General features: G+C 39.1%; 1 protein-coding gene across 15 annotated transcripts in view; it reads left to right on the top strand.

Annotated features, from left to right (window-relative positions):
* Positions 1-26115, top strand: part of ebf3a (EBF transcription factor 3a) — a 104545-nt gene that overhangs the window by 48200 nt on the left and 30230 nt on the right. For 9 of the 15 annotated variants that reach the window (XM_051123652.1, XM_051123653.1, XM_051123651.1 and 6 more), the window contains exons 7-8: positions 17394-17475; positions 22192-22336. In XM_051123652.1, coding sequence (XP_050979609.1) covers positions 17394-17475; positions 22192-22336 — 227 coding nt within the window. The remainder of the gene's footprint in view (positions 1-17393; positions 17476-22191; positions 22337-26115) is intronic. The other 6 variants (XM_051123657.1, XM_051123656.1, XM_051123665.1 and 3 more) reach the window with 1 other exon arrangement.

Raw genomic sequence — 26115 nt, 5'->3', positions numbered from 1 at the left:
CTTTTGTGTGTTTAAACAAGGCTGTAATGGAAGCGTACAGGTTCAAAGCCCAGGGGTGTCTTTTACCTACTCCGCTATTTCATAATTATGTTTCATATTAACAACTATATGAATTTATTTTTTCTTTGTTTAGTATTATAATGACAGAAAGTGGAATTTAATGAAGCCTAATTCATATAAATTCAACACGGGTGATGCATTCTGGGAAATGAAGTGTTCTTTCACTCTGGTCAATTTTCTTAAAACAAAATTTTAAATTTTAATTATTTTGAAATTTCAATACATTTTAATTCTGCTTCCATACTTTGTTACCTCAATTCAAATTTAGAACTTTGGAATTTAAAAGCATTCTAAATAACGTTCGGAATGGAACACAACCTTGCTGCGCACACACTTGTGTTCGGATCTGTTCATATCAGACCTTCTTGCCTGGGCAGTGATAAATAGACCAGGGTTATCATCTCTTACTCTCTCGCTCTCTCTTTCTTTTTCTCCGCCTCTGTCAGTCTTATGAAATAAGTGTTTTGTGGTGGCACCGAGCAGCCCTGGGTCAGGGTGTACTTGACTGAGAGACGGATGCGTATTAAGATAAATCACTCGGCGGAACAGCTGCAGAGGCCAAAGGTCACACATCAGACTCACCCCGCGCCGACTTCCTGCTTTACCGCTGTCAAAGGCCAAAGTCTGGGCCCCATATATCTGTACCATCACCACATCAGCCAGTCTAGCGCCTCTACATCTATATCCACTCGCACAAGAGCAGTCTGGATCTACGGTGGGGTGCGAAACTGCTTATATTTACCATTGTTTACAACATTTTGGTGGAATTTTAACCTGTTTTATCATTATAAGATTTGAGCAAAAAGTTTCGAATGACATCTTAAAGCTAAAGCCGGACCTGGATGACTTTTAGGCCCAAGCGTAGACCGGTTTTCACATAAACGTTTCCGTCCGCCAAATGTCACCTAGCGTTTGGGGAAATATACCTGCGCTCTCATTCATAACACCTGTTTTGTATTTCACTTCCCACACTGGCGCCATCATCACCCTAATTTCTTTAAGAGGGGATTCACGCTACATTGCACTAAGTGTTTTAGAAAGCATAATTGCCATGCAAATTCCAATCAGCGAGATTTATGATATTTATTTATTTATTTTTAAAGAGGAAATGTTGTTTTCTGTCGAGTTACGCAAGCATTCATGGATTTAGCCGACAGCTGTTTAGCAGCGTATTATTTTCCCGCCGCGAAGGTGGAGAGAAAGTGAGAGAGCGGGAACGAGAAGAAGAAAGACAAATCTTTTTGGAGGCATAAATGCATGACGGAGGACTCGCATTGTGTTTACTTGTGAGAAAATGAGGGGAGGCAGGTGAAAAATATGTGTCTGTACTTGTTCAGATTTAAGACCCGCAAATTTGCACCCTATTTCAATTTGCCTGCGTGAGGCAGCAAGTGCAAATAGCTTATTGAGGGTGAGATTAAAGCAGAAACGGAGGAGAGGGGCATAAATCTGACAGGGCTGACTTGTACCGTCATGTAAGCGTAATGACTATCACACTGAATCAACTGCCGGAGCTCGCGGCAGCTTAACACGGGGAAAATTTGCCTGATGTGTGTGCGCGAGCGTGCGCTAAACCCTCGGCAGTAATACAGCCGTACCGTGTGACTAAATTTTATAGTTCATGAAGCATATTAGCGGCGGGCTGTATCCGCGCCCCATTCAAAAGGTGATTTCAATTTCAGATGCTCATTTTTCATGAAGATAAATACGCCACGTGTCGCAATTCCCCTGAAGTAAATATTGCAGCAATAGAAGGCTACTGGGGGATGGAGGCGGAGACGCAAGTCTGACGTGTTTTTCTTCTTTCTTTTTTTTCATTTGTATGGTAAGTGGCGGGACTCGTGGCCTATCGGGGAACAAATTGAATGTTTAATCTGCAAGCATGCAGATGGGACCCGGCGTCGTAGTCCGAGTCCTGTCTCGGGGTAAATTGAGAGTTCTCCTGCACGCACGTTCGGCCTGTTGGGGCCGACGTTTGTGAAATCAATGATCGCTGTGACGTTCCACAAAGAAAGTGGCCAATTTGAAAACATTTCCAGATAACCGCCCAAGCCGAGGTGTGCTAAGTACACGCGAGCGCATTCAGATAGACGCGCTCAGTGGAACGGTCCAATTGTTAAATGAAAAGTTGAGGAGAGACTTCGGCGGTCCCCCAGGCGTCGCTACGGCGGCGTGTCCCTTGTAGCGTTATTGCATTTCATAGCAGAGCTCTTGTTTATCAAACGCGGGTTTTATTTGCGCGATGCAGCCGTGTCAGCAGCGGAGGGGAGCTAGATAGTCTACGAGTCTGCGCTTTGGTTCGTAGCACGCCGTTGTACGCTAGATGTGTTCCCTGAGGTCATTAAAAGTGTGAATATCTGCATTACTCCGTGGTGTTTTGCTGAAACTGTTGTTTCTCGGAGGGCGAGTTCGCTAATATCCGCCTGGGACAGATAGAGGAAGCATTACATCAACAAATCCACACCATAAACACAGCGAAAAATCGGCCAATAATTGGATTTTTTTCTTGTTGTTTTAAAGTTAATAAGTGAAAAGATCCAATTGTGAGGCCCGATTGCGAGCTTGTTAGATTTTTTTATTTATTTTCTGTTTGTTTCTCTCTCTTTTTCCTTTCGTCCCTTCATCTAGGCTGAGTCAAAAGAGGGGATGTTAATTTTACCAAAGGTTCTGTTGTATATTAATTTAAGTCGCGAGTGCTGCCGGTAGATGACACCGACAGCATTTTGATTAAGGATTTTATACATGAAGAAATTTTCATTATCGCTTCTCCTTGGTGATTTCGACGGGACGGTTTGGGATCGTGACCCGGCGCCGTGACAGCGGGTTCCAGGATAAACGTCTCTGTATTGAATCCCACCCTGTGCTGGATCCACACTTACAGCGGCAATTAATGGGGCCGTTTCCTCCAGGGAGACCCCGGCCTTCCCAGGCCCGAGCGCCGCTATTGTACATAGGTAACCAGATTTAGCTTTTTTTTTCTTCTTCTTCGCCGGCTCCTCTGATAGATGTGAGGGAGTCGTTCTGTGTGATTAGGGTTTCTGATTGACTTCAGATAATCAGGCCAGCAGGGTGTAATGTCTGCAAATAGATCTTAAAATGAGAAGAGAAAGGAAAGGTTTAAATCAACCGTGCCCTTTGACCTCAACATGCACGTGGGGCGTTGAGTTCATCAGAACATTTTGATTTCATGAACCACCTGTTTACTGAATTAAATAGTGTACAAATTAAATGCACTTTATTTAATAATTTTCTTTATTTATTTGCTGTTTAATGCATTCAGTCCAAATCTGATGTAACGGATTGGGCCATATATGTGACCCTGGACCACAAAACCAGTCATATGGGTCAATTTTTTGAAATTGAGATTTATACATCATCTGAAAGCTGAATAAATAAGCTTTCCATTGATGTATGGTTTGTTAGGACAATATCTGGCCGAGATACAACTATTTGAATATATGGAATCTGAGGGTGCAAAAAATTAAAAATATTGAGAAAATCACCTTTTAAGTTTTGATATATTTACAGTAGTAATTTTACAAAATATCTTCATGGAACATGATCTTTACTTAATTTCCTAATGATTTTTAGCATAAAAATCAATAATTTTGACCCATACAATGTATTTTTGACTATTGCTACAAATATACCAGCGACTTAAGACTGGTTTTGTGGTCCAGGGTCACAACGTGGCAATAAATTAAATAATATGAATAGTATATCAACCACTTGACACGTTTTCACCATTGCACGCCCAGTTTGGAATCACATTTCCTTTTATCATTCAAAAATGATGTGATCTGTTTGTTCCTATGAGCGATAAAACTGCATTTGGGTCACCTAGGAAAGAAAAAATGTAAATGCTCAATTTTTTTTTTTTTTTTTTAGCATGTCAGTTGTTTCTCCTAGATGAGATCAATTAGAGAGTAAATACAGAAGATTTATTTTATCCCACAGAAAAGCATCAGAACTCAGCAATGTCTCAAACTGTGCTCAGGTTTGCACAATAAAATAAATAAAATAAATTTATGAGCCACGTATCTACTGAGTTTAATTGTGTACAAATTAAATGTACTTCATTTAATAATTTTCATTTATTTATTTGCAGTTTTAGGCGTGCAATCCAAATCCGATGTAGTGGACTATAAAGTAAATAATATAAATAGTATATTAACCACTTGACGCATTTTCACTATTGCATGCCCAGTTTGGAATCACATTTCCTTTTATCATTTAAAAACGATGTGATCTGTTTATGTTTCCTCTCCTGTTGAGCCGAAAGCCCCCTAGTGGCACACAGCGGTTTGGAAACCACCTCTCCCTGTGGCTTGTCATTCTAATACAGCTGAAAGAGCTATGAGATCCTTTAATAACCCTCCAGCTCATCGCCCCCAAACCCCAGCGTGCGTGTGGCGGCCCCTGAAGGAGCCGCATCTCCATGTATGCTGACACATTTGTGTACCTGCGACAGGAAAGACAGAGGCCAACGCTGTCGGCTCTTGCCTCAACCACTGCTCTACAAAATCAACCTGACAACTCGCTGTTTTCTCCATGGAGAGAAGCGTTTTTTCCCCCCACCCGTCTTGTTTTTTTTCTGTAGTAAAGGATGCTTGCATGTCAGTCCTGTGAGCGAGAGCATCCTTATTATTTGCCTATAACCCTGTTTGAAAGCCCATGTGTCCCGCGCAGACAGGCAAAAGCAGCGGTGTCAGTTATACGGGTAACAGCCATCAGAGGGACAGCAGCTTTGGAATGCATGTCTCCTTCTCCGCTTCCTTCCCTGTCTGTATTTCACTCCACTTCAGACCATTTATCCCGCTGTGCTGCGAGCACTTTGTCATTCTCTCTCCCTCCCGTTCGCTTTTAAAGCCTACGAGTCGGATTCTGTCATCTCGCCGCTTCCTCACAGAACTCGTAGTTCATCTGTTGCTGCTTAAATGAGCATTTTATTTGAAGGTGGTGGGTCAGATAGGAAAGAAAAAAAATGTCTGTTTAATGTCTTGATTGTTTCTCATAGACAAAAGTGAGGTTAAATAGAGAGCAAACAGCTTTTCTCAGAGTTTCAGAAAAGCATCTTCAAACTGTGTTAGGTTTATCAAGATTTATGTCATGTATTTTTAGAAGACACATCAGAGACAAAGTTGATAGTAAAAGGGTCCATAACTCCTATGAGTTCCATGAGCAATGAAAGAGCAACATATGTGTGATAAACCTGCAATCGTAAATTCTCAATTTTTTTTAATCCCACAGAAAGCATCAGATCTCAGCGATGTGTCATACTGTGTAAATAAATAAATAAATAAAATTAAATAATAAAATAAATTTATGAGCCACCTATCTAGGGAATTAAATAGTGTACAAATTAAATGTATTACATTTAATTTTCTTTATTTATTTGCAGTTTTATTCATGCAATCTAAATCAGATGTAATGTATTGGGCTATAAAGTTAATAATATGAATGGTATATCAACCACTTGACACATTTTTACCATTGCATGCTCAGTTTGGAAGTAAAATAAAATAAAATAAAATAAAACCGATACATAAAATAAAATAAAATGTTATTATAAATAAAAAATATATAATAATACATTTTTCTATAATTATCTTTTCCCATGGAATTTTGATTTTTATTTCTCATTGAATGCTTAAACTTCATATAAGTTTCATGAGATATACATGAGCATTAAAATGTCTATCTGTGTCACCTAGAGGTAAAAAATCTCCTTAATATATCATTTGATTCTACTGTTTCTATTAGACAGTAATTAGATCAAAATGAAAGTAGAGAAAAACAGTTTCAGATGAGATCTCAACAATGTCTCAAACTGTGCTTGAAAGATTTCAGTATGAACTCAAACATTTTGTTACATTATTAATTTCTCATGTATTTTCAGGAAAGACAATGATTATACTTAATTGAGTTATGAAAGCGAAAACCTCTGAGCACTGAAGTTGTATTTTGAGTGTGATTTTAAAAAAGCCCCCTATACGTGTTGGCCTCTGTGTGTGTCCCATCGTCATGAATGTGTGTGTGTGTGTGAGAGAGAGTGCTCAGATAAAAAAAGCTTTCTCCTGACGTATTTTCCCACCATGCTGAGCTCCTGCCGGAGCGGGCCGCACAGAGGCCTGCTTGTGTCGCGCTGATGTCATAGGCCTGACCTGCCTCTGCTGTACAAAGGCTTTAGGTATCACTGCCTCTGTTCACACAATACCCATTCAAGCAGGTTGCTTTGCTCCTGCAAGCCTAAAGAACAATGTTATTTTTTGTTTCAGCATTATAAAGCTGGACTTTTGCAGGAAACTCAACAGACAAAACCTTTATCAGACGATGCTTCGGGTAGGCTGGCAGTATAATCCGCCTCCATTAGCCTTTCAATGTGTTTCTCTCTCTTTCTCTCTGTCTTTTTTTTACCTCTTTTCCATCTTTCTCGCTCACTTGCTCTCTTTCTTGCTGGCAGGAGACGAAGAGCACATTCACAGGGGTCAAAACAAGACAGCGTTTCTCTGCATTAATAAACAATGTTTTAAAAACAGTGCTGATATTAAAATACATCAGCATAAAATCAACTACACTTGCTTTGTTAATACACATTCCCGCTTTTATTTTGCACAATTTATTAGTGCACGCTATTTAAAATTTAAAATGATGAAATCAAATCACAGATGTAAAATAGCTTGTGAATGATGTTTGATTTCAACTTTAAAAGCTGCATTAATCGCCATGTATTTTAAATTGAAAGAAACTGCATTCCCTTTCAGATTGCGGATTTGTGAGTTTCCGAGTCGGAATCCCTTTTCCTGGGATCTGTCCACAGGCACGGCCGGCAAAACGGTGACAATGTAAACCTCTAATATATTTGCTTATTAGAATTCTCTGGATTTCAGTCAACAATATGAAAGCACCAAAGGCCTCTGGTCCTGCCATGTACAAACACACTCCCAGTGTGTGTATGTGTGTACGTGTGTGTGTGTATGATTCATTCCGGTGCAGTTTTAGTCCTTATAAAATATTCATTTTGGTTGTGCAGGGTTCTGTAATTGCCATCTCTCAGACTGAATAATTTATACCACGCGCAGACTGACAAAGCTACGCCATACGGCCGTAGATGAATCAGGAACAAGGATCCGTGCTGCCAGCCGCATTATTGTTTCACAAATATGGCACTCACGTCATTTCTGGACGGCACGGCACCTAATCCGGCTTCTCTTCATTTGTCATTTCATTTCACCCGCTCTGTTGTTTTAGCTCTTGCGTTTGCCCTCCTGTCTCTTAATGACTGACCCCTCGCTCTTGCTGTACAGTGCACCGGGTAGCACTAATGCACCTTTACCCTCTCTCTCTGTGCATGCTTCCCTGTCTGCCGTTGTCTTTTTTCACGCGTGGTAACTACCTCACACTCGTGTTCACTTTACAAACATATATTATGCATTAGGAATAAAATGATGCACGGTGCTTGTAACAGCCACTCTGTTTGCTCTTCTCTTTTGAGGATTTTATTGTTCAGAAATTGCTCTTTCATAGCTCATGACATTGGACAGCGATTAGATTAAGTGGAGATCAAATAGAGACTTTCGCAACTTCCTGAGAAATAGAGCTCTTAAAAAGAGATCTCAAAGTTAGCTCAGATTTGCCAAACATTTTCTTACTTTTATTTCTCCTCAGAGGTTTTATCAGAAACAAAGTTGAGACTTCAGTGAAGCTCTGTCAAGTTCCTTGAGCAAAAACTTTCCTCAAGAATGGGAATTTAGTAAATATAAGCCCAATATAAGTCTAAGTGAGACATATTCCCAAGTAATTGCACATATGTGACCCTGGACCACAAAAACAGTCACAAGGGTCAATTTTAAATTGAGAATTATTTAAATAAGCTTTCCATTGATTTATGGTTTGTTAGGATAGGACAATATTTGGCAGAGATACAACTATTTGAAAATCTGGAATCTGTGGGTGAAAACAAATCCAAATATTGAGAAGATCGTCTTTAAAGTCATCCAAATGAAGTTCTTAGCAATGCATATTACTAATAAAAAAATATTTTTTAATATATTTAAAATTCACAAAAATCTTCATGGATATCATCTTCATGGATATCAAGCGTTTGCTAATGCTTTTTGGCATAAAAGAAAAATCAATAATTTTGACCCATACAATGTATTTTTGGTTATTACTACTAATATACCCCTGCTACTTAAGACAGTCATAAGGGGACATTTTTTTGAAATTGAGATTTAAATAAGCTTCCCATTGATTTATGGTTTGTTAAAATAGGACAATATTTGGCCTAGATTTGAAAATCTAGAATCTGACAGTGCAAAAAAATTCAAATATTGAGAAAATCACCTGTCCAAATGTCCAAAAGTTGTCCAAATGAAGTTCTTAGCAATGCATATTACTAATCAAAAAATAAATTTTTATGGTAGGAAATTTACAAAATGTCTTCATGGAACATGATCTTTACTTAAAAGAAAATGCATAAAAGAAAAATCTATAATTTTGACCCATGCAATGTTTTGTTGGCTATTGCTACCAATATACCTGTGCTATTTAAGACTGGTTTTGTGGTCCAGGGTAATATAGAATTTAAGTGATCTCAACAATGTCTCAAACTGTTCTCAGAATTACCAATCAACCAAGATGTTTTAGCAAAAACCTGGTTTATACTTGAAACTCCACTGAGCAATAAAAAAAAAAAAAAAAAACTTCCCTGTAGGTTGGTCATTTAGTATATATAAACAGCCTGGAGTGTGAGATTATTGTAGATAAAGCATAATCTTAGCTTCTTCTCCATTTAATCTCTTTGCAATCTATTAAACAATTGAGATAATAAAGAAAACTCGTTTCTGAGATCTCTATTCTGTTTGAAGTCCCTCCCAATGTGTTATTTTGGTGACACACTCACTTTCAGGCTTTAAACTGAAGCGAAGCTTCTGCAAAGTGACCCGCACATCCTCTGCTCATGTCCATTATGGAAATCTATTAGCGCCGATCACCCGCCGCCTGTCTGGGGGCACGTTACAGCACCTCAGCGTCTCTGATTGAGCTACGGCGAGCTGATGGATGACTTGAAAACGCTCTGATGTAACGGCCTGTCCTCTCTCTCTCTCTTTTTCTCTGTGTGGTTGTTGACATGCAGGAATAATGACATGGACGAAGGGTCCACATGTGCCCGTGTCATTAGGCTGCATTACCTGTGTTAAAACCAATAACTGCCACTCAGAACTGGATCCACATTAATCATTTATAATGTTTTAATACGTTTTTAATCAGCATCGCTGAGACCACAGCCTTCAGACATCAGGCAAGCCTTGTACGTGTGTGTGTGTGTGTGTGTGTGTGTGTTCCTCCATGGCCTGATTTGAAATGTGCTTTTTTTCACTCTCTCCTTCCTGTTTTTAATTAATAATTAAAATCGGCAAAGATGACAGTTCCTAATTAGGGCTGTCTTGAAAGAATGTGGGAATGTATGAATTTTAGATGGGGAAGGAGAGAGAGAGAGAGAGTCGAGAAAGGGTAATGAACACACAAGGAGACGTCTGGAGTAGAATGGAGACACAACAAACAAAGAAACAAACAAAATAGCGATCACATATCTGTCAGCAACTAAGCATTAGGTCAGGTAAAGACAACAGCATCCTTGGCCATGTGTGGTCAGTCTTTCAACCAATCAGAAGCCAGATTGAAATCCACCACCACCACAGAATCACCCCCCCCCCACTCCTTTTCCGCCCCTCACCTCCTCCCGGGGAAACTTGAGCCTGTATCCCAACATCAAAGAGCCGAGCGTGGGGACGGAAAGAGCAAGAGAGGTAAAACATGCATAGCCTACTACCCCTTTTCAGCAGAAATGGTGGTGGTTCTCGGGACGGGGGGATTTGTGGAGCTCTTTCAGAACTGGCCTGCATTTTCATTGACTCGAGAGCTGAATGATGACGTAATTTTACTACATAACCTGCTAGCAATGTTTTGTTTGTGTTGTTTCCAGAGCATATTTTATTCAGTATATTTAAAGAATTTGATATAGTGCCATCACAAGCTGCTTTAAGTTGTTAAATATTTAATGAATAAAATACATTATGTAATACGTGATTGTTTCAAAAATGGTAAATATGAGCCCAATATAAGTCTAAGTGAGACAGATTCCCAAGCAATCAAACATTTGTAGACCACAAAATTAGTCATAAGGGTCAATTTGTTTTTTTAAACTGAGATTTATTTAAATAATCTTTCAGTTGATTTATGGTTTGTTAGGATAGGACAATATTTGGCTGAGATACAACTATTTAAAAATAAGAAATCTGTCATTTTATTTAATAATATTAATCTGTATCATTATTATTAAGTTATAATTAATTGTTAAATTATTTTTTTAAAAAGTATGTATTTAGCTATAGCTTAAAAATTGCTGCTGGGAATTTAGTTTTATATTTTGATTTAATTTTTTAATATTTAATGAGTAATTAAATATTTGTCACAATTCATATATGTGATGTTTGTAATGTAATTTTTAAATATTTAATGTATTTACTACTATTACTGCTACTAACTACAATTATTACATTATTTATAATTTAATTATTAAATAAAGCAACTATAGGAGTTTTGTTATAATGTTAACAGTGTAGTTTTGTTTTCTGTTCTTGTCTTTTACACAATTTATTTGATGTATATATAATCTCATGTAACACCACAAGAGGCCTGATTTGCAATGGGGAACCTCCACAAGAGGCTTTTATACCTAAACCAGAAAATAGTGGTATAAGGGGAGACAGAGTGGGAATGGTAAAGGAGGGTGGATGGAGGAGGGCGACAGAGAGAGAGAGAGTGTTTAATGAGGCCCCAGTCTAAGACAAAATGCTGTGATTGACAGAAGCAGTGATCTGTTGGGGAAATAATGTCAGAGGCATGTTACACATTAGGAAAAACTATGGAGGAGAGGACGAATAGAGAGAGCGAGAGAGAAAGGAGGAGAGAATGTGCACACCAGTCTGGGTCTGGTACAGCAGTCTGCCTGAGGGAGAAAACACACACACACACACACGACAGGAACACATGTCCCAAAAACACTCCTGGCATAAATATGTTTAGGCAGATGCTCAGATATGTTCAAACATACAAAATCATGTCTTCGACAACTTTGTGTGTTCAGGTCAAGGCTACTTTTGTGATTAAACAAGGATGCTCAAATCCTGTTTGAGAGTTTGTAATATATAACTTATATATTTAGCATTTTATTAAGTAGTGCTTGTCTGTGGTTGTGGTTTCTAGGTGTTAAACAGAGGCCGTCTTCAAGTTTCTATGATATTTTGGGCCCCTCGGGTTCCTCAAGTGTATGTCTGTGGTATTTTTATGCTTGTTTTATTGTCTGCCAAGTGTAAAGTTTAAGTCTGATCGCTTAGAAAAGAAACAGCACACCAAGAAATGGTGTAGACGAGTTACTCACCGAAGTTCAATACTTGAGGTTAAAGGTTTTTGAAAAACGTCTCCCTGTCAAATGAGATGCACCCACGGACCAATCAAAAACAATCAGAGCTGTGAGCCAATCAGAAGCCAGAGCTGACACAAGGAGCTTGTGCATTTTGGAAATGCGATCTGTATTGACCTGTGTACCGTCTCAGCTTCTGGACCTGAAATCAGCAGAATGTACTCGTGTAAGTGTGTGTGTGAGTGTGTGTGTGTGTGTCTGTGTTCTGTATTGTCTGGCTGGCTGGGGTCTGATCAGCTAAAGTTGCTTGGTGATCAATACTCAGCAGAGTCACACAGCTGTGCCCTAACCATTAACGCCTGAGCAGCAATTAGTGTCCACACTGACCGCTCGTACACACACACACACACATACACACTCCCATCTGCCATTGTATTTCTTTACCTCTCTTTACATCCACTCATCTGTCTTGGGACGACAGGAAGAAAAGCAGTTGCAGGTTTTTTTCCAATCTTTTGTCTAAATAAAACAACATTAGACAACAAAACAAACACGGTACAATCATTTATGGAGCTAGTGTGTTTGTGTGTAGTGCTGTCAAACAATTAATCGCGATTAATCGCATCCCAAATAAAAGTTTGTGTTTACATGTATGTGTGTGTATATTTATTATGTATACATAAATACACACACGTTTTTTTTCTTAAATATATAAATGCATGTGTTTGTATTTATATAATACATAAATATACACAGCACACACACATACATTATGTAAACACGTTTTATTTTGGATGTAATTAATTGTTTGACAGCACTATTTGTGTGATATTAAAGCTTGATATATTTTAGTTTTGTCCCATATGAAAGAAATTAAGATCTTTTAGATAAAAGTACTAACTTCTCATATGCACCTGCATAAAAAAGACTGCAAAGTCAGAAATTTTAACTATTTCCAATATTTTATATATGCTTTTGCACACACATATGTGACTCTGGACCACAAAACCAGTCTGAAGTCGCACGGGTATATAGCCAAAAATACATTGTATGAGTCAAAATTATTTTTTTTGTGCCAAAAATCATTAGGATGTTAAGTAAAGACAATGTTCCATGAAGATATTTTGTACATTTACTACCATAAATACCAGATTTTTTCATTAGTAATATGCGTTTTTAAGAACTTAATTTGGACAACTTTAAAGGCGATTTTCTCAATATTTAGATTTTTTTGCACCCTCAGATTCCAGATTTCAAAAATTGACCCTTAAGACTGGTTTTGTGGTCCAGGGTCACATATATATAAAACAGTGTATAAAAACAGTATATATACAGATGAAGATGTAAATGAAACTGATTATTATGCTTCACAGGAAAAGGCTATTTTGCTATTTTACTATTTAAATGTTAATTTTACTATTTGATGTTTAAATAAATGTGTTACTTGCTGATATTTTGTAATTATTTGTGAAATTTACTGGCAATTTCTAAGTGAAAACTGTTTCAGAATATATAAATAAAATTTAATGTAGAAACAGTTTTCACTCAGAATTTGCTTGTGAATTTCACATATATTTAGAGAGAAATGTCAAGTAAAACACTGAAATAAACACAAAATTTAATGGTGTTTTCTTGTGTAACGTACACCAATAATCTGTTTTATTTACAACTTCAGAAAATCATTGACGGTGTACACCAGTACATTTTTTCATTAATTTTAGGAGAAACATCTGAGACTTAACATCTGAGTTATGAAAGAGCAAAAATACTTTCCTCTGATTTTCAAATTGATTTTTACCATAGCTGTCATCTGTAGTTAACCTGCTACGGCTTTTGTTGATGATGCAAACCGCACTGATTGTAATAGATCAAGATGATGGACAAGAGTAACCTTACCGGCAATTATGACGGGGGTTACGGCACAGAAGCATCGCCCCCTGCATTTATTTGTTTTTGCGTCTTTTGTGCCGAATGAAGTGGGATTAGTGTGAAGGAGAGGCCGGGAGGGGGGCTTCTCCTTTGAATGAGGGCAGGAAAACGATCCAATGATGGTTTGGGTTAAGATAAGAGCTAAGGGCTGTTATTGAGCTGATGTGCTTGAAACGTACCCCTTTTTTCCTCTCAATTACCTCAGCCTGTGAAGCCAAAGTCCTTTCAAACGACAAGCCTCCCGTCTTCTCTCTCTCTCTCTCGCGCTCTCCCTCATGCGCTCGTCCGCCACCATCATAAGGATTCGGCCCCTCTGGTCAGAAAGAGCGGTGAAGGACAGGTTGTATTAATTACTCCGCGCCGGCCGGCCAGATCATTTTATCACAGATTTGTCGACAAGTTGCAGTGGAAGCTAGAAGTCGAACGCCTCCGGTGAAGAACAAAAGCGAGGGAAGAAGGGTCTCTGATGTGAAATTAAACACGTCTGCTTTGCTTTTTTTTCCCTCTGACAAACCAAATTCGTGTCTTGTGTAATTGATAACTGCCTCGGCCAATTATTTTGCACGTTACAATACACAGAGGCCCCCTTTCGCTGCTACAGCTCTTCCATAATTAGCTATGCTAATATCCCTTTATTGGCCTTAATATTGCTCAACATCTCCATGGCATCCATAGGCCACCAGAGTCCTGTGTCCTGTCACAAATGCTGATTATTGAGAAGGATAGCTTTAATCAAACATAATTGCAGTTAATTTTTTTCTTCCCTTCCTTGCTCTCCGTTGCCAGCATCTAATGCCGCGTTCTCCTTGATATTCCATTAAATGACTATTTAACTGCCTTCTTTATTTCCGACGGTCGCGAACATCGCCGCAAAGTTCTGGAGCCATTTAGAGAGAGCAAAAGGGAGAGAGAACCGTGTGGCCGTAATTGCTTGCCTTTTCACAAAGGACTAATTTACTCAATCCCCATGCAGAAGTGAAACTGCTCTAATTCAGACGAAATTACGCTGCTGTTGTGGACAGCAGCTGAATATCATTGTGTTCGGAAAGCTGCGGAAATTCACTTCATCAAACACGGAGGTAAACAGACCCCAAGCGAACACGCGCCACCGCTGAACGCGGCCTTAATGAGAGCGTGTGTGTTTTTCAACACTTTTATACGTTTGCCTGTCGGTGATAATACCCTGCAATTTCGTTTGTAATTAATCTAATTTAATGATTTTCTTTGACATTAATTGTAAACATGTTTGGCTATAATAGGTGATTTAATTTTCTCTTTATGTCATTTGAAATAGAATGACAGGAAATTGTTGGAGATGGCCTGAAACCTGCGTGGTTCACAGGAGCGCCACTGTATATACATACACATATAGTATTTTATTATTTTTGTACCTCACATTGTATATGTGCTTGAAATGCATCCTGGGTTTTTATATAGCCTACTTCCAGGGGGTTTCTTCATGTTTTTTCTTCACGCTGTATCTATTGAAATTGATGCGGTCCATCTCACTTTCAAACCTCTGAATGGTTGCTTTGCAATAATCTTTGAGTTAGCACAAGTGTGTCCACCTGTGTACATGTGTGTGAAGCCATTTGTTTGCGGCTATAGAGTGAGAAAAAAAAAAGATAGCGAGTGAGAGAGGTAAATAAAGGCTATATTTCAGGCTTGATTTACTCCGATACCTGCTGTGAAACATTACAGCTCTATGGGGAAATAAAGACAGGGGCCGCGAATTACAGCTCGTAATACTCATTCTGATAATGGCCTGTCCGACAACTACCATACACACACTGTACACAATTAAAGCTAACGCTCTAATGACGGCGGACGCACTTTTGGCCTCCTCTGGCCGTTATGACTGCCATCTTTCTTTGCGCCCACCCCAGCGCTGCTGAAATTCACTTTTTATTGACGCCGGTCACTAAAAATTTTCTGAAACTACCAAGGCCACCTTCGGGGCCCTTGCTTCGCCTTTCTCCTACTTTTCCTCAATCTGTCTCAATCCTAAACATTCCCTCTCTGTCGGGAGGAAAGGGTGACTGTATATAAATGAGAATTGGAAGTGGAGGGGTGTTCAGGGTTGCAGATGTCATTTCACACAGTGATATATTGCTCGGCTCGCGGTCCCCTCGGAGAGTCCGAATGAGAGACTTCATCCTGCATACACACACTGTTTACCTAGTGAAATACATGTGTTAACTCAACACTGAACACAATCTGCAATGCATGACACCGTAGCGTGAACGCAAGCGAGAGAACGAGGGACCTTTACGCCGTACGTTCGGCCTCTCAAGGGTTGAAACGCTGAGGTAAATATTGGTGGACATGGACATCCATATACAAAGACAAATTTCCCACCTGCTGGATATTTCTGGACAAAACGCAGTCCCTTTTAGGAAAAGTGAGCTCACTTGGCGACCATATTGATGATTTCCAATAGGTCGGACAGACATTTCCAAATAGATAGAACGGATGGATGGATGGAATGATAGATAGATAGAACGATAGGTGTATGGATGGATGAATGGAACAATAGATCGATAGAACCATAGATGGATGAATGGATAGATGTATTGACAGAACCGTAGAATGATATATAGGATGGATGGATGGATGGATAGACAGAACGATATAACAATAGATAGATTATTTTATCATCTATCTATCCATCCATCCATCCAACTATGGTTCTATCTATCTATCTATCTATCTATCTAGCCATCCATCCACCTATAGTTCTATCTATCTATCTATTGTTCCAACCATCCACCCATTCATCTATCTTTGTATAGTTCTATGGTACTGTCCATCCGTCCATCCATCCATCCATCCATCTATAGTTCTGTGGTTCTGTCTATTCATCTATCCATCCATCCATCCATCCACCTATGGTTCTGTCTATCATTCCATTTATCTATCTATCTATCTATCTATCTATCTATCTATCTATCTATCTATCTATCTATCTATCTATTCCTTCATCCATCCATCCATCTATGGTTCTGTGGTTCCATCTATTGTTGCATCCATCCATTCATCCATCCATCTATAGTTCTATGGTTCTGTCCATCCATCAATCCTCTGACATCCATTGCAATTTCTCCCGTTTTTTTTCCTACAAGTGGTCTTCCTCTTAAACTAACCACTTCCTGTTATACAAGGAGTGTGGCACCAGCTGTACGAGCCTTCAACTTCCTCTTCCCATAAGCCCTCTTATCCGTCTTCCTTCTCTTGAAGGACTCTTGAAGTGTCTCTTTACCTCTTAAAAACACCATGTTTTAGTTCTCGAGGTGCGCGTGTGCGAGGGCCCGTTCCGATGGGACCTTCTTTGACTCTCGCGTGCACATGACATTTGCCGAACAGATTATGCAGTTAGTAATTTGCGCAATAATTACCGGGTGCTGTTGTCCTGGTGGCGGGGTGTGTCTAATTGTCTAACAGGACTGTAAGTTTGCGGGCCGCTCTCACCTCGTTAGGTCTCCTACCCCGTTCGCCGCTCCTCGTCTGTGATGAGCAGGGCTCAGGTGTGCTGGTTTACCTCCCCATTGAGCACGTTAAGCCTTAATTACAGGGTAGAACAGGGGAGGAAAGAGGGGGGCGGAATATTAACTGACTTCCTGTCAGTGACGGGCAGATGGGTTCTGTGGGGAACTGTGGGATTTGGATGCGTCAGCCACACGGACAGACTGAAAAACAGATAAACAGAGAGACAGGGAGGTCGTGGGAGGGTGAGGAACAAAACACTAATGATCATTACTCTGAGGGGAATTATCTAGAAACAAGGTGAATCCAGCTGTCGGTTTGATCGCGCTTTTGTGCCAGTCGTGTTGTGCGTGGACGCCCTGGACTTGCTCTGCTATGAAGTCTACAGTTGTGTTTTGTGCTATCGATTTGTTCCGTGCCGTTTTTCTCCTGTTTTTTGTGCTGGATTGATTGTCTAACGTGGAGTTTTCCCTCTCTTTGTCTTCTCTTGCAGATTCTTTTTGAAATTCTTCCTCAAGTGTAATCAGAACTGCCTGAAGAATGCAGGAAACCCACGGGACATGCGCAGATTCCAGGTAATGTTTTCTTTTTCTCTCCACACACACATACACACATTCTAATGTGAAAAACAGGCTGCTTGCTGGGGTAGCTGTATGGTGTATCGCTTTGTGGATATATTTAAACGGGCTGCCTGGACCCGGTCAAAGGCCAGAACTGTCTCCTCCAGAGATGCTTCAATTCTGCAATTCTGCTGAAGCACATTCCAAATGCTAGACACATAAAAATAAACCCTTAGTATCTATCTATCTATCTATGTATCTATGTATCTATCTATCTATGTATCTATCTATCTATCCATCTATCTATCTATCTATCTATCTATCCATCTATCTATCTGTCTATAGTTCTACTGTTCTATAGTTCTATCTATCTATCTGTCTATTGTCGTTCTATCTATCAGTCTATCTATCTTTCTATCCATCTATCATTCTAGCGTTCTATCTATTGCTGTATAGTTCTGTCTGTCGTTCTATCATTCTATTGTTCTGTTTTTCATTCTATCTATCATTATATCATTCCATCATTCTATAGTTCTGTCTATCTATCTATGTATCTATCTGTCTATCTGTCTATCTATCTATCGTTCTGTCGTTCTATCTATCATTCTGTCTTTCATTCTATTTACCATTCTTTCTATTTATCTATCAATCTATCTGTCATTCTATTGTTTATCTATCATTCTATCTATAATTCATCATATTTTCTATCTATCATTTATCTTTCTTTCTGTCATTCTATAATTCCATCTATCATTCTATACATATTTTCTTATGTAAAAATATCTGTACTCCACAAATGTATCTATTATATATATATATCTACTTTCATTCATTTATATACCTTTATATCTGTGTGGTACCATCCTATCACAGAGGGCATTATTAGATAGAGTACACAGAAAGGCCGCAGCCTTGGACTTCATTACGTGTGTGTGTGACAGCTCCGCTTAACCCAGCTCTGCGAGGATGTGTGTTTATATACTTGCGGTTATATAGATGTATTGTCGAGCGGGCAGCAGTGGTGCAGCCGTTTGCACAACTTTCATTTTTCATGCTTTGGAACGTCAAGTGTCTTCACTGATATTGATCCATGCTTCCAGAGCAGAAGGTCAGAGCCGGCGTGAGAGGAAGTGTCCTTTCTGTCTGCAAGCCGAGTAAAAGAAACATCCGTCACCACGGATGTGCCTCCCCACAATGAAGTCACTGGACCTCTCTTTCTCTCGCTGTAACAGCATGTCTGGGTTTTCAACCTATTTACACTTCCTCTGCTTCAGCACCTGGTGGAGGTGTGTGTGTGTGGAGAGCCATACTAATGCTACTGTATCCTCAAAGAGCACTCGTTTCTGTTCATTCATTCACTCGTTCAGTCATTGCCTGTGGAATCTGTTCTTATCTCCTCAAAACTTCCTTCAAGGAAACATCGCACATCACAACCAAAACATTCCTTTCTACACTCCACATTCTGGTGTTTTTACTCAAAATAATTTAAACAGCCCTACGGGGAAAGCTTATGACAGCATTGCTTTTTTGAAATCATAATCAGCCGACAATTCCAACCAAAAGCAGGCTGTGAGACAAATGACCCAAAGCCGTGATGCCTGTCAGTCTGTGAGCAGAGTCCATTAACAAGACACCTCTCCTCCAGCGCTAACCCTTAAACTCTGCTCTGCTAAGCTAAATGCCACCTCCAGAATAAATTTCACTCATGTTCCTTTCTCCATGATCTCGTGGCAAGGTCGTGCTTTTGGGGTCTCTGTCTTCCCCCATTTGCCATTCCATTTTCCTCCTCTTTTTTCCTGTCATCCTGTCTTTTCCTTTATTTTTCCTGAGAGAAGTGTACATATAGAGGCCTATTCACACTATGTCTTTTTAACAAGACAGATATCCACAATTATATTTAATGCAAAAAATGCTTCTGAGCCTAATTAGAAAAATGTTTGTGTTGTATGTTCATGTTGCAAATATTTTTTTAAATTATCCTTAAAATAAAAAATTATATTTATTATATATTATTATATAATGATTCATATTATCTAATAAATTGTTTTATATATATATATTTTTTTTTTTTTTTTGATGCTGAATAATTAATTTCAGTATCCAAACAATGCAAACAGTATCTGTCAACTTTTTAATTATTTTAGAATTTTATTTTTCAAAATTGTATCCTTCTCAGTCAATTCAGCATCGCAAAAAGTCGTTTGTAAACATTAATTGCGTCTCATTTGGTGTGAATAGGCCTCAAGCATCATCCTTAATGTGACTCTTGACTGTGAACGTGACAGAGGGAATATTCCAGATTGTAACTGCTCCACTTCCACCTCGGACCCCCCACAACACCGCAGCCCACCCCTCCAACCCCTCTCCTCATTCAGATGCTAAACGAGCCTCATTCTCTCAATGCAACTGTATGGGCAGCCCTCTTTAGTAAACAGATCAACAAAAACAAAGAAAACCCCCTCATCTGCTACCAGAGGGGCTCTTCTCAAATTCTCTTTTTTCTTTTGAGGATCTGCCACCCTTCTCCATCACAGCCCTTCCTCAAGCTGTGACTAATAAGATAAAACAGCTAATCAATAAATCTATAGATCAATGTAATGGGGTGAGCTAGCGATCTGTGGGCCGGAGGCTGCGTTTGAGTGGCTGCTAATGGATGATGGAGCAGATGAGAGACTCTCCGCTTATTTCTGTTCACCTTAAGTGGCAGATTAAACACTAATTGTAGCCTTTTGTGAGAAAAAAGCCACGGTGCTTCAAAATGGAGGCCTTTCTTTGATTGACAAGGGCTTGGCTAGTTCTTCCCAGACAAGCCTCTCGTCCTTTATCTAACACGCGCACTCATGTAACTGCCCAAGTGTCTCCTTTAAATAGGAAAAAAGAGGCTCTCCTTCTTACAAAGGTTAATTATATTCTTCAAATGAGAAATTAAATGCGCTTTATATAGAGTCGGTTTCTGCTCAGCGCTTGGTTTGGAGAAAGAAATACACGACCTATTGCAACCGAGGACCAGAATAAGACACAATGTTAAACATTTTTCACCTTCATTAAGCGAATTTGATTCTGTGTTTGACACTCAGAATTAGTGCTTTCCATTTTTGTTAAAGTACAATGTCTTGAATACGTGCGTGAGTTATTTAGAAGTTTCTAAGCAGGTTTGAGCCGTAGCTAACAGTAGCCTGTTCGAATTCAAGCTGGGTCATTAGCAGTCAGACAGCGTGGCAGCTTACACGAAGCGTATTGAACCGCGCGAGTCATCTTTCGTTGCTTAAGGTGTGAAAACAAACTCTTTTTTTCGGATTATAGTGATATAACTTATTGTTTTAATAATGTGAAGCCCGCGGGGAGTAGTTCCACCAAACCTAGTAAGACTGCAAAAGCGAGCAACTTTTCCCTTGTTTCGCTCCCTCCTGCTTGGCTTGGAAAATAAACAATGGGCACAGGTTCAAGCTCCAGCGCTTAGCGAGGCAAATGTGTTTGCGGTTATTGTTTCGAAGGTGTGGAGTGGTCGCACGCTTGTCAGCATTCAAAATAAAGCCTCGCTGGTATGGAGGAGAGAAGTCAAACAAACAAAGCCGCTGACGCCGTGTGTGTGGCGCGTGCGCGTCCGTGTCCAAAGGACCCTACTGATCAGAGGCGCGCCGGGTTCATCCACTAACTGTACTGAGACCTGCTCTCATGTTGAGTCGACACCACGGGCCAAAAAGGCTTTTTGTGTTCGTTTTCTCGCAAATAAGACCCACAACAAAGAGGGAGCTGAAAAAAGAGCCTCGGTTTCTGATAAAGACCCCGCAGAAGCCCTCAGAAGTGTCCTTTTTGTTTCTCTGGCCTTTAAGTACTCAAAAAGGCCTCTGGTCAAAAACAGGCCTGATATTTTTTGGATGCAAATGATTCATTTAGTTGAAGTCTATGCTAAGTCTAAGTTGAGTATGTTGGTATTTTTGCCAAGAAAAAAATGCAACATGCAACATTTTAATGTGAAATAATGGATTTATACCAACTCTGTCATACCAAACTCAAAATATAATATTTTTTTTTATTTTAACCCTTTAACTGTCACCCGTATTTTTGAACATAGACGTGAAAGTAAACTATGCAAACTTAAATTGTTATAACTAATGAACAAATACATTTTCTATGATTTTGAAGTACCATTTCCACGGTAATGCAATGTCAGATTTTAAAATGGGTTTAAGTTTTAAACTTTCAATTGATATATAATTTATAATAATTTCTAAAACATGAATGCTATTTGTTAATAATAATTCTTAGTGCTGGGCAACGATTAATTGCAATTAATTGCATCTGAAATAAAAGTTTTTGTGTACATAATATATGTGTGTGTACTGTGTATATAAATTATGTATATATAAATACATACACATGCATGTATATATTTAAGAAAATGTTATATATATATATATATAAATTATATTAATATAAAATATATTAATATAAATGTATACAAGTAAATATTTTCAATATATATACTGTATGTGTGTGTCTTTATATATACATAATAAATATATACATAAATCGTTGCCCAGCACAATACTTAATATGTCTAATATTATTTGGATGCCAAATGATTTTATTTTTAAAAACCTATTCAAAAAGTCTGCATTTTTCACTGGAAAAATGTTAAGCTGTACTTCTCTCTGAATTTCTTCACACAAGGCCCAATGTAGAGATCCCCCAACATGCCTTCAAACAATCTTTACGTTTTCTTCACAGGTCGTTGTATCGACAACGGTTAATGTGGACGGTCACGTGTTGGCCGTGTCGGACAACATGTTCGTCCACAACAACTCAAAACACGGCAGAAGAGCCCGCCGCCTTGACCCCTCAGAAGGTACGGCCACTCCTTATCTGGAGAATGGTAGGCACATTTCCCATAACACTATTATTTGCTGAGCTTTCTCACTTTCTCCTTCTGTTCCTGCCTTTCCCTTTTCCCTTTTTCTCATTTTTAGCTCACATTCTTTTAGTCATCCACATCCGCCTTTTCTCGCCCATCCACAAAACATAGTAGTGAAGCTTTAGAGGAAACATGGCTAGTTCATCTTTTAGAGAATATTCATGCTTTCTTCACTGAATAGTTCTTTTAGAATTTTTTAGATTAGATTACTATTTTTATTGTTACTCTTTTTTACATTTTTACAGTTTTTGCTATTTATATGACTGATTTTGGGCCACGTTTTTTAAATTGTGCATGCAAAATATTTAATAATCACATTAATGTGAAATATTTTGGTTAATTTGAATATAATTAAGCACAGAAAATGCACTGATTTCATCCAGGCTTTTAATTCACACTGTACCTTTATGCAGTGAGTTTTCACTTCTCAAAGGTATAAAGCAAATCACTGGATGGTAAAATTCAGACTTTGCTGCTTTGTTAGACTGAGCTGGTTTTGATCGCTCTACTTCAGTACTCAAATCTCTGGGCTAAGCATTAAAACAGAACATAATCTCTGCTCATTTAAAAACACAACATTAGTATTTTCTTTGTCTTAATCAGTCCGTAATTACCATATCAACCGAAGCGCCAGTAATATTTAATGATGCAAGAGAAATCGCATCAAATCCCTGCTCGTGTGAGACAAAAAACCCAGCAAAAATATTTGTTTTCTATTTCTCGGCTTCTCGCATTAACGTCGGCGAAACGCAGTACAGAAGTAGCGTAATTGAACGTTTGTGCCCTGAGCGCTCGAGTGTTTGGTATGCTGACGTATTGTTTGTCTCTCCGCTGTAGTCGCTTGATAGTAGGTGTGTTTTCCTTAGCAACCGCCTTTAATTAGGAGAGCAATTAAGAAGGTTGAGGCCTCTCCCCTCGTCTGCCTGGGTCCCGTGAGACCGAGAGGGAGAAAGAAAGAAAAAACACGGCCCAACCCAAACACTGCCGAGGCTATCCTTCATCAAAGACCGGCTTGCAGAGCCCTTTCTCATTGTGAATCTTTTTCTAAGCTTCCATTACTGTTTACAACCGTCGTATAGTTCAAATTTCAGTGGTTTTATTATGCTTCGGAGAAGATCAAGAGAAGTTCATAATTTGTGATTTTATCGTTTCCATCAAAACTTTCGCATGCGATATTCACCGAATGAATCCGTTCCCTCTCGCGGAGAATTCTGACAGCACCGTAACAAGTGGTGGCGATATTCCTGACAACTCTTTTAAATTTCCGACTGTTTTAAAAGCTCACCTCCTCCTTAAACACCCACCGGCCTCGCAGACGCGCGCTCTCACCACTTAGTTACCTGCTGTTTCACCCGCCCCTGATGGCAAATTTGGGCCGTAGTGAATATTACAGCTACCTATCTAATATCTGGCCCTTTAAGGGCAACCGGGGGGCCGTTAAAACGGAAAGAAAGAGTTTCCTAGCATCTGACAGTTGCCGAACTTGGCGTTTAATCACTTCTTTAAACTCTGGAGAACGTTTAAGACTTATCATTCTGGCCGAGAAGGAAACTCGAGAAAGGTTCAACCTGTCATCTCTTTCCATTCTGGTCTAGAAGTGCTCCTAGCACACATGTACAGGATATATAGTCGTAAAATATAAATTCATCCATATTTACGGTCAAGTCCAGGCCTGCGCTGCAGATACCAGGAGTGGTTTAGATTAGAAACACATTCTTGGAAGTGATAAACGCAAGCTGAGAGAGCTCGAAAGCAGCGGCCACGGGGAGGTCCCACCGTTTCTCCTTTCCTCTCACACTTTTATCTAATCATCTAATTCAGGCGAATTTTCCCGGACAGTGAATTTACTCTGCCTTCTGATCTTCAACTTAAAGTAATTCCCTCTCGCATGGCCCAGCGGACCCTCACCGTTGCCGTGCTCTCCGAGCACATGAGCCCCTTTCATTATTTACAGCTGGAGAATGAAACCTGGGGGAGGAGAAAGAGGCGAGCGCACACTATAGGAGGGTTTCTTTTGCATTAGCGCCATTTAGATACGCCACGCAGAAACATATGTACGAATTCACACAGGCGCGAACGGGTGCGAGCGCGCTCGCTCGCATCCAAAACAGCCCCATCTGCACATAGCCAGACACAACATACACAATTGACCGCCCCCCTCCCAGATCCAAAAGCACATATTCCCAGATTTGGAAACCGCCTAGCGTTCTGCGAATATAGCGATGCGCAAGACAGAAAAGAGGAGGAAGACGTTTAGTGCGAGCAAAAGAAAGTCTCTCTTGCGGCACACGCACCCCCTCCGGTCTGGGCCTACAGCTCTGGGTTGATTTGCATACCAAGTGGCGGTAATGTTGTTAGGTTTATGCAATAAAGACGAGCGGTCGGCGTCTGTGAGGCCGTAGCCAGTTAGAGAGGACAGATGGGCCGACGTGAGGTAAGAGCTCTAATCCCATCAGCGCCGGGATCAGCCTGCCATCTGGACATCCCCTGCACAATTACAAGACATTTTACGCGCTGGAACAAAGGAAGGTTGCAGCAGGCAGGATGGGACCTGTTAGAGTGCCTCAATATTGGGGAGTGCAGCGAAGAAGGTGACAAACACGCCGGCCGCCATGTTGCCATGGAAGACGACTCAAGTCTGATTAAAGCTTCACACCAAGACGCTGTGGTGTTCTGTAAACAATACACACGGGAAAACACACACACACACACACACACTTGCTAGTTGACCATCCACTTCAGCCAGGGGAAGCCTGTCGGAACAAAGCCAGCGATTTTGCTGAGCGTAAAGAACTACCACAAAATTATTCAATACATTTATACATCCATGCATGCATGCAGATTTCTTCTTGCAATATTGATTTAATAATTTAGTATTCGTCTTTACTTTATTATGAACTTATACCACATTTTATTGATTCATAGTCTAACAACATGCACATGTACTGCATACTATTTTTTAAAAAAATATTAGGTCAAATGGTGACCATCATGCAACTTTTATAAATTCAAATATTATAAATATTTTATTTAAAAAAAAATCTAATTATGTTACATATAAGTGGCATCCAATTATTATTTTGTAAATTTTGCAGTTTTAAAATTATGTTTGTGTAAAAATGCAGTATTTGCTGCAAAAAATAATATCATACTTTTAAATATGATATTAAATATTAAATAATATAGTTGCACTTTTAAATCCTAAAGAATTTGTTTTAATTTTAATATCATATTTATTAAATATTTAAAAATAAATATTTCAATAAATAATATTAATATTAAAAAGTGCTGTCAAACGATTAATCATGATTAATCACATCCTAAATAAAAGTTTTTTTATTTACATAATATATGTCTGAGTACTGTGTATATTTATTATGTATATGTATTATATTTAAGAAGAATGTGTACATGTAAATTTTTTCAAAATATACACTGTATGTGTGTATATTTATGTATACATAATAAATATACACAATATGCACAAATATATTATGTAAACAAAAACGTTTATTTTGGATGCGATTAATCATGATTAATCATTTGACAGCACTAATACTATGTTTTATGTTTAATATAATGATATTATTAGTTCTAACTAAATATTCTGTAAATGCATTCTGTTATAATTTTCTATTTCGAACTCAGACCCAACTACATCCCCTGCTAAATTGTTCCCCCACGCTAAAACACGTTCCTGCCCGTCACTTCCTAGTGGAGTGTTGAACTTGGCCTCTCCG

This window comes from Labeo rohita, chromosome 12, assembly GCF_022985175.1.
Source record: "Labeo rohita strain BAU-BD-2019 chromosome 12, IGBB_LRoh.1.0, whole genome shotgun sequence".
In the NCBI taxonomy this organism is placed as follows: domain Eukaryota; kingdom Metazoa; phylum Chordata; class Actinopteri; order Cypriniformes; family Cyprinidae; genus Labeo; species Labeo rohita.
This window is presented reverse-complemented; position numbering and strand designations above follow the sequence as displayed.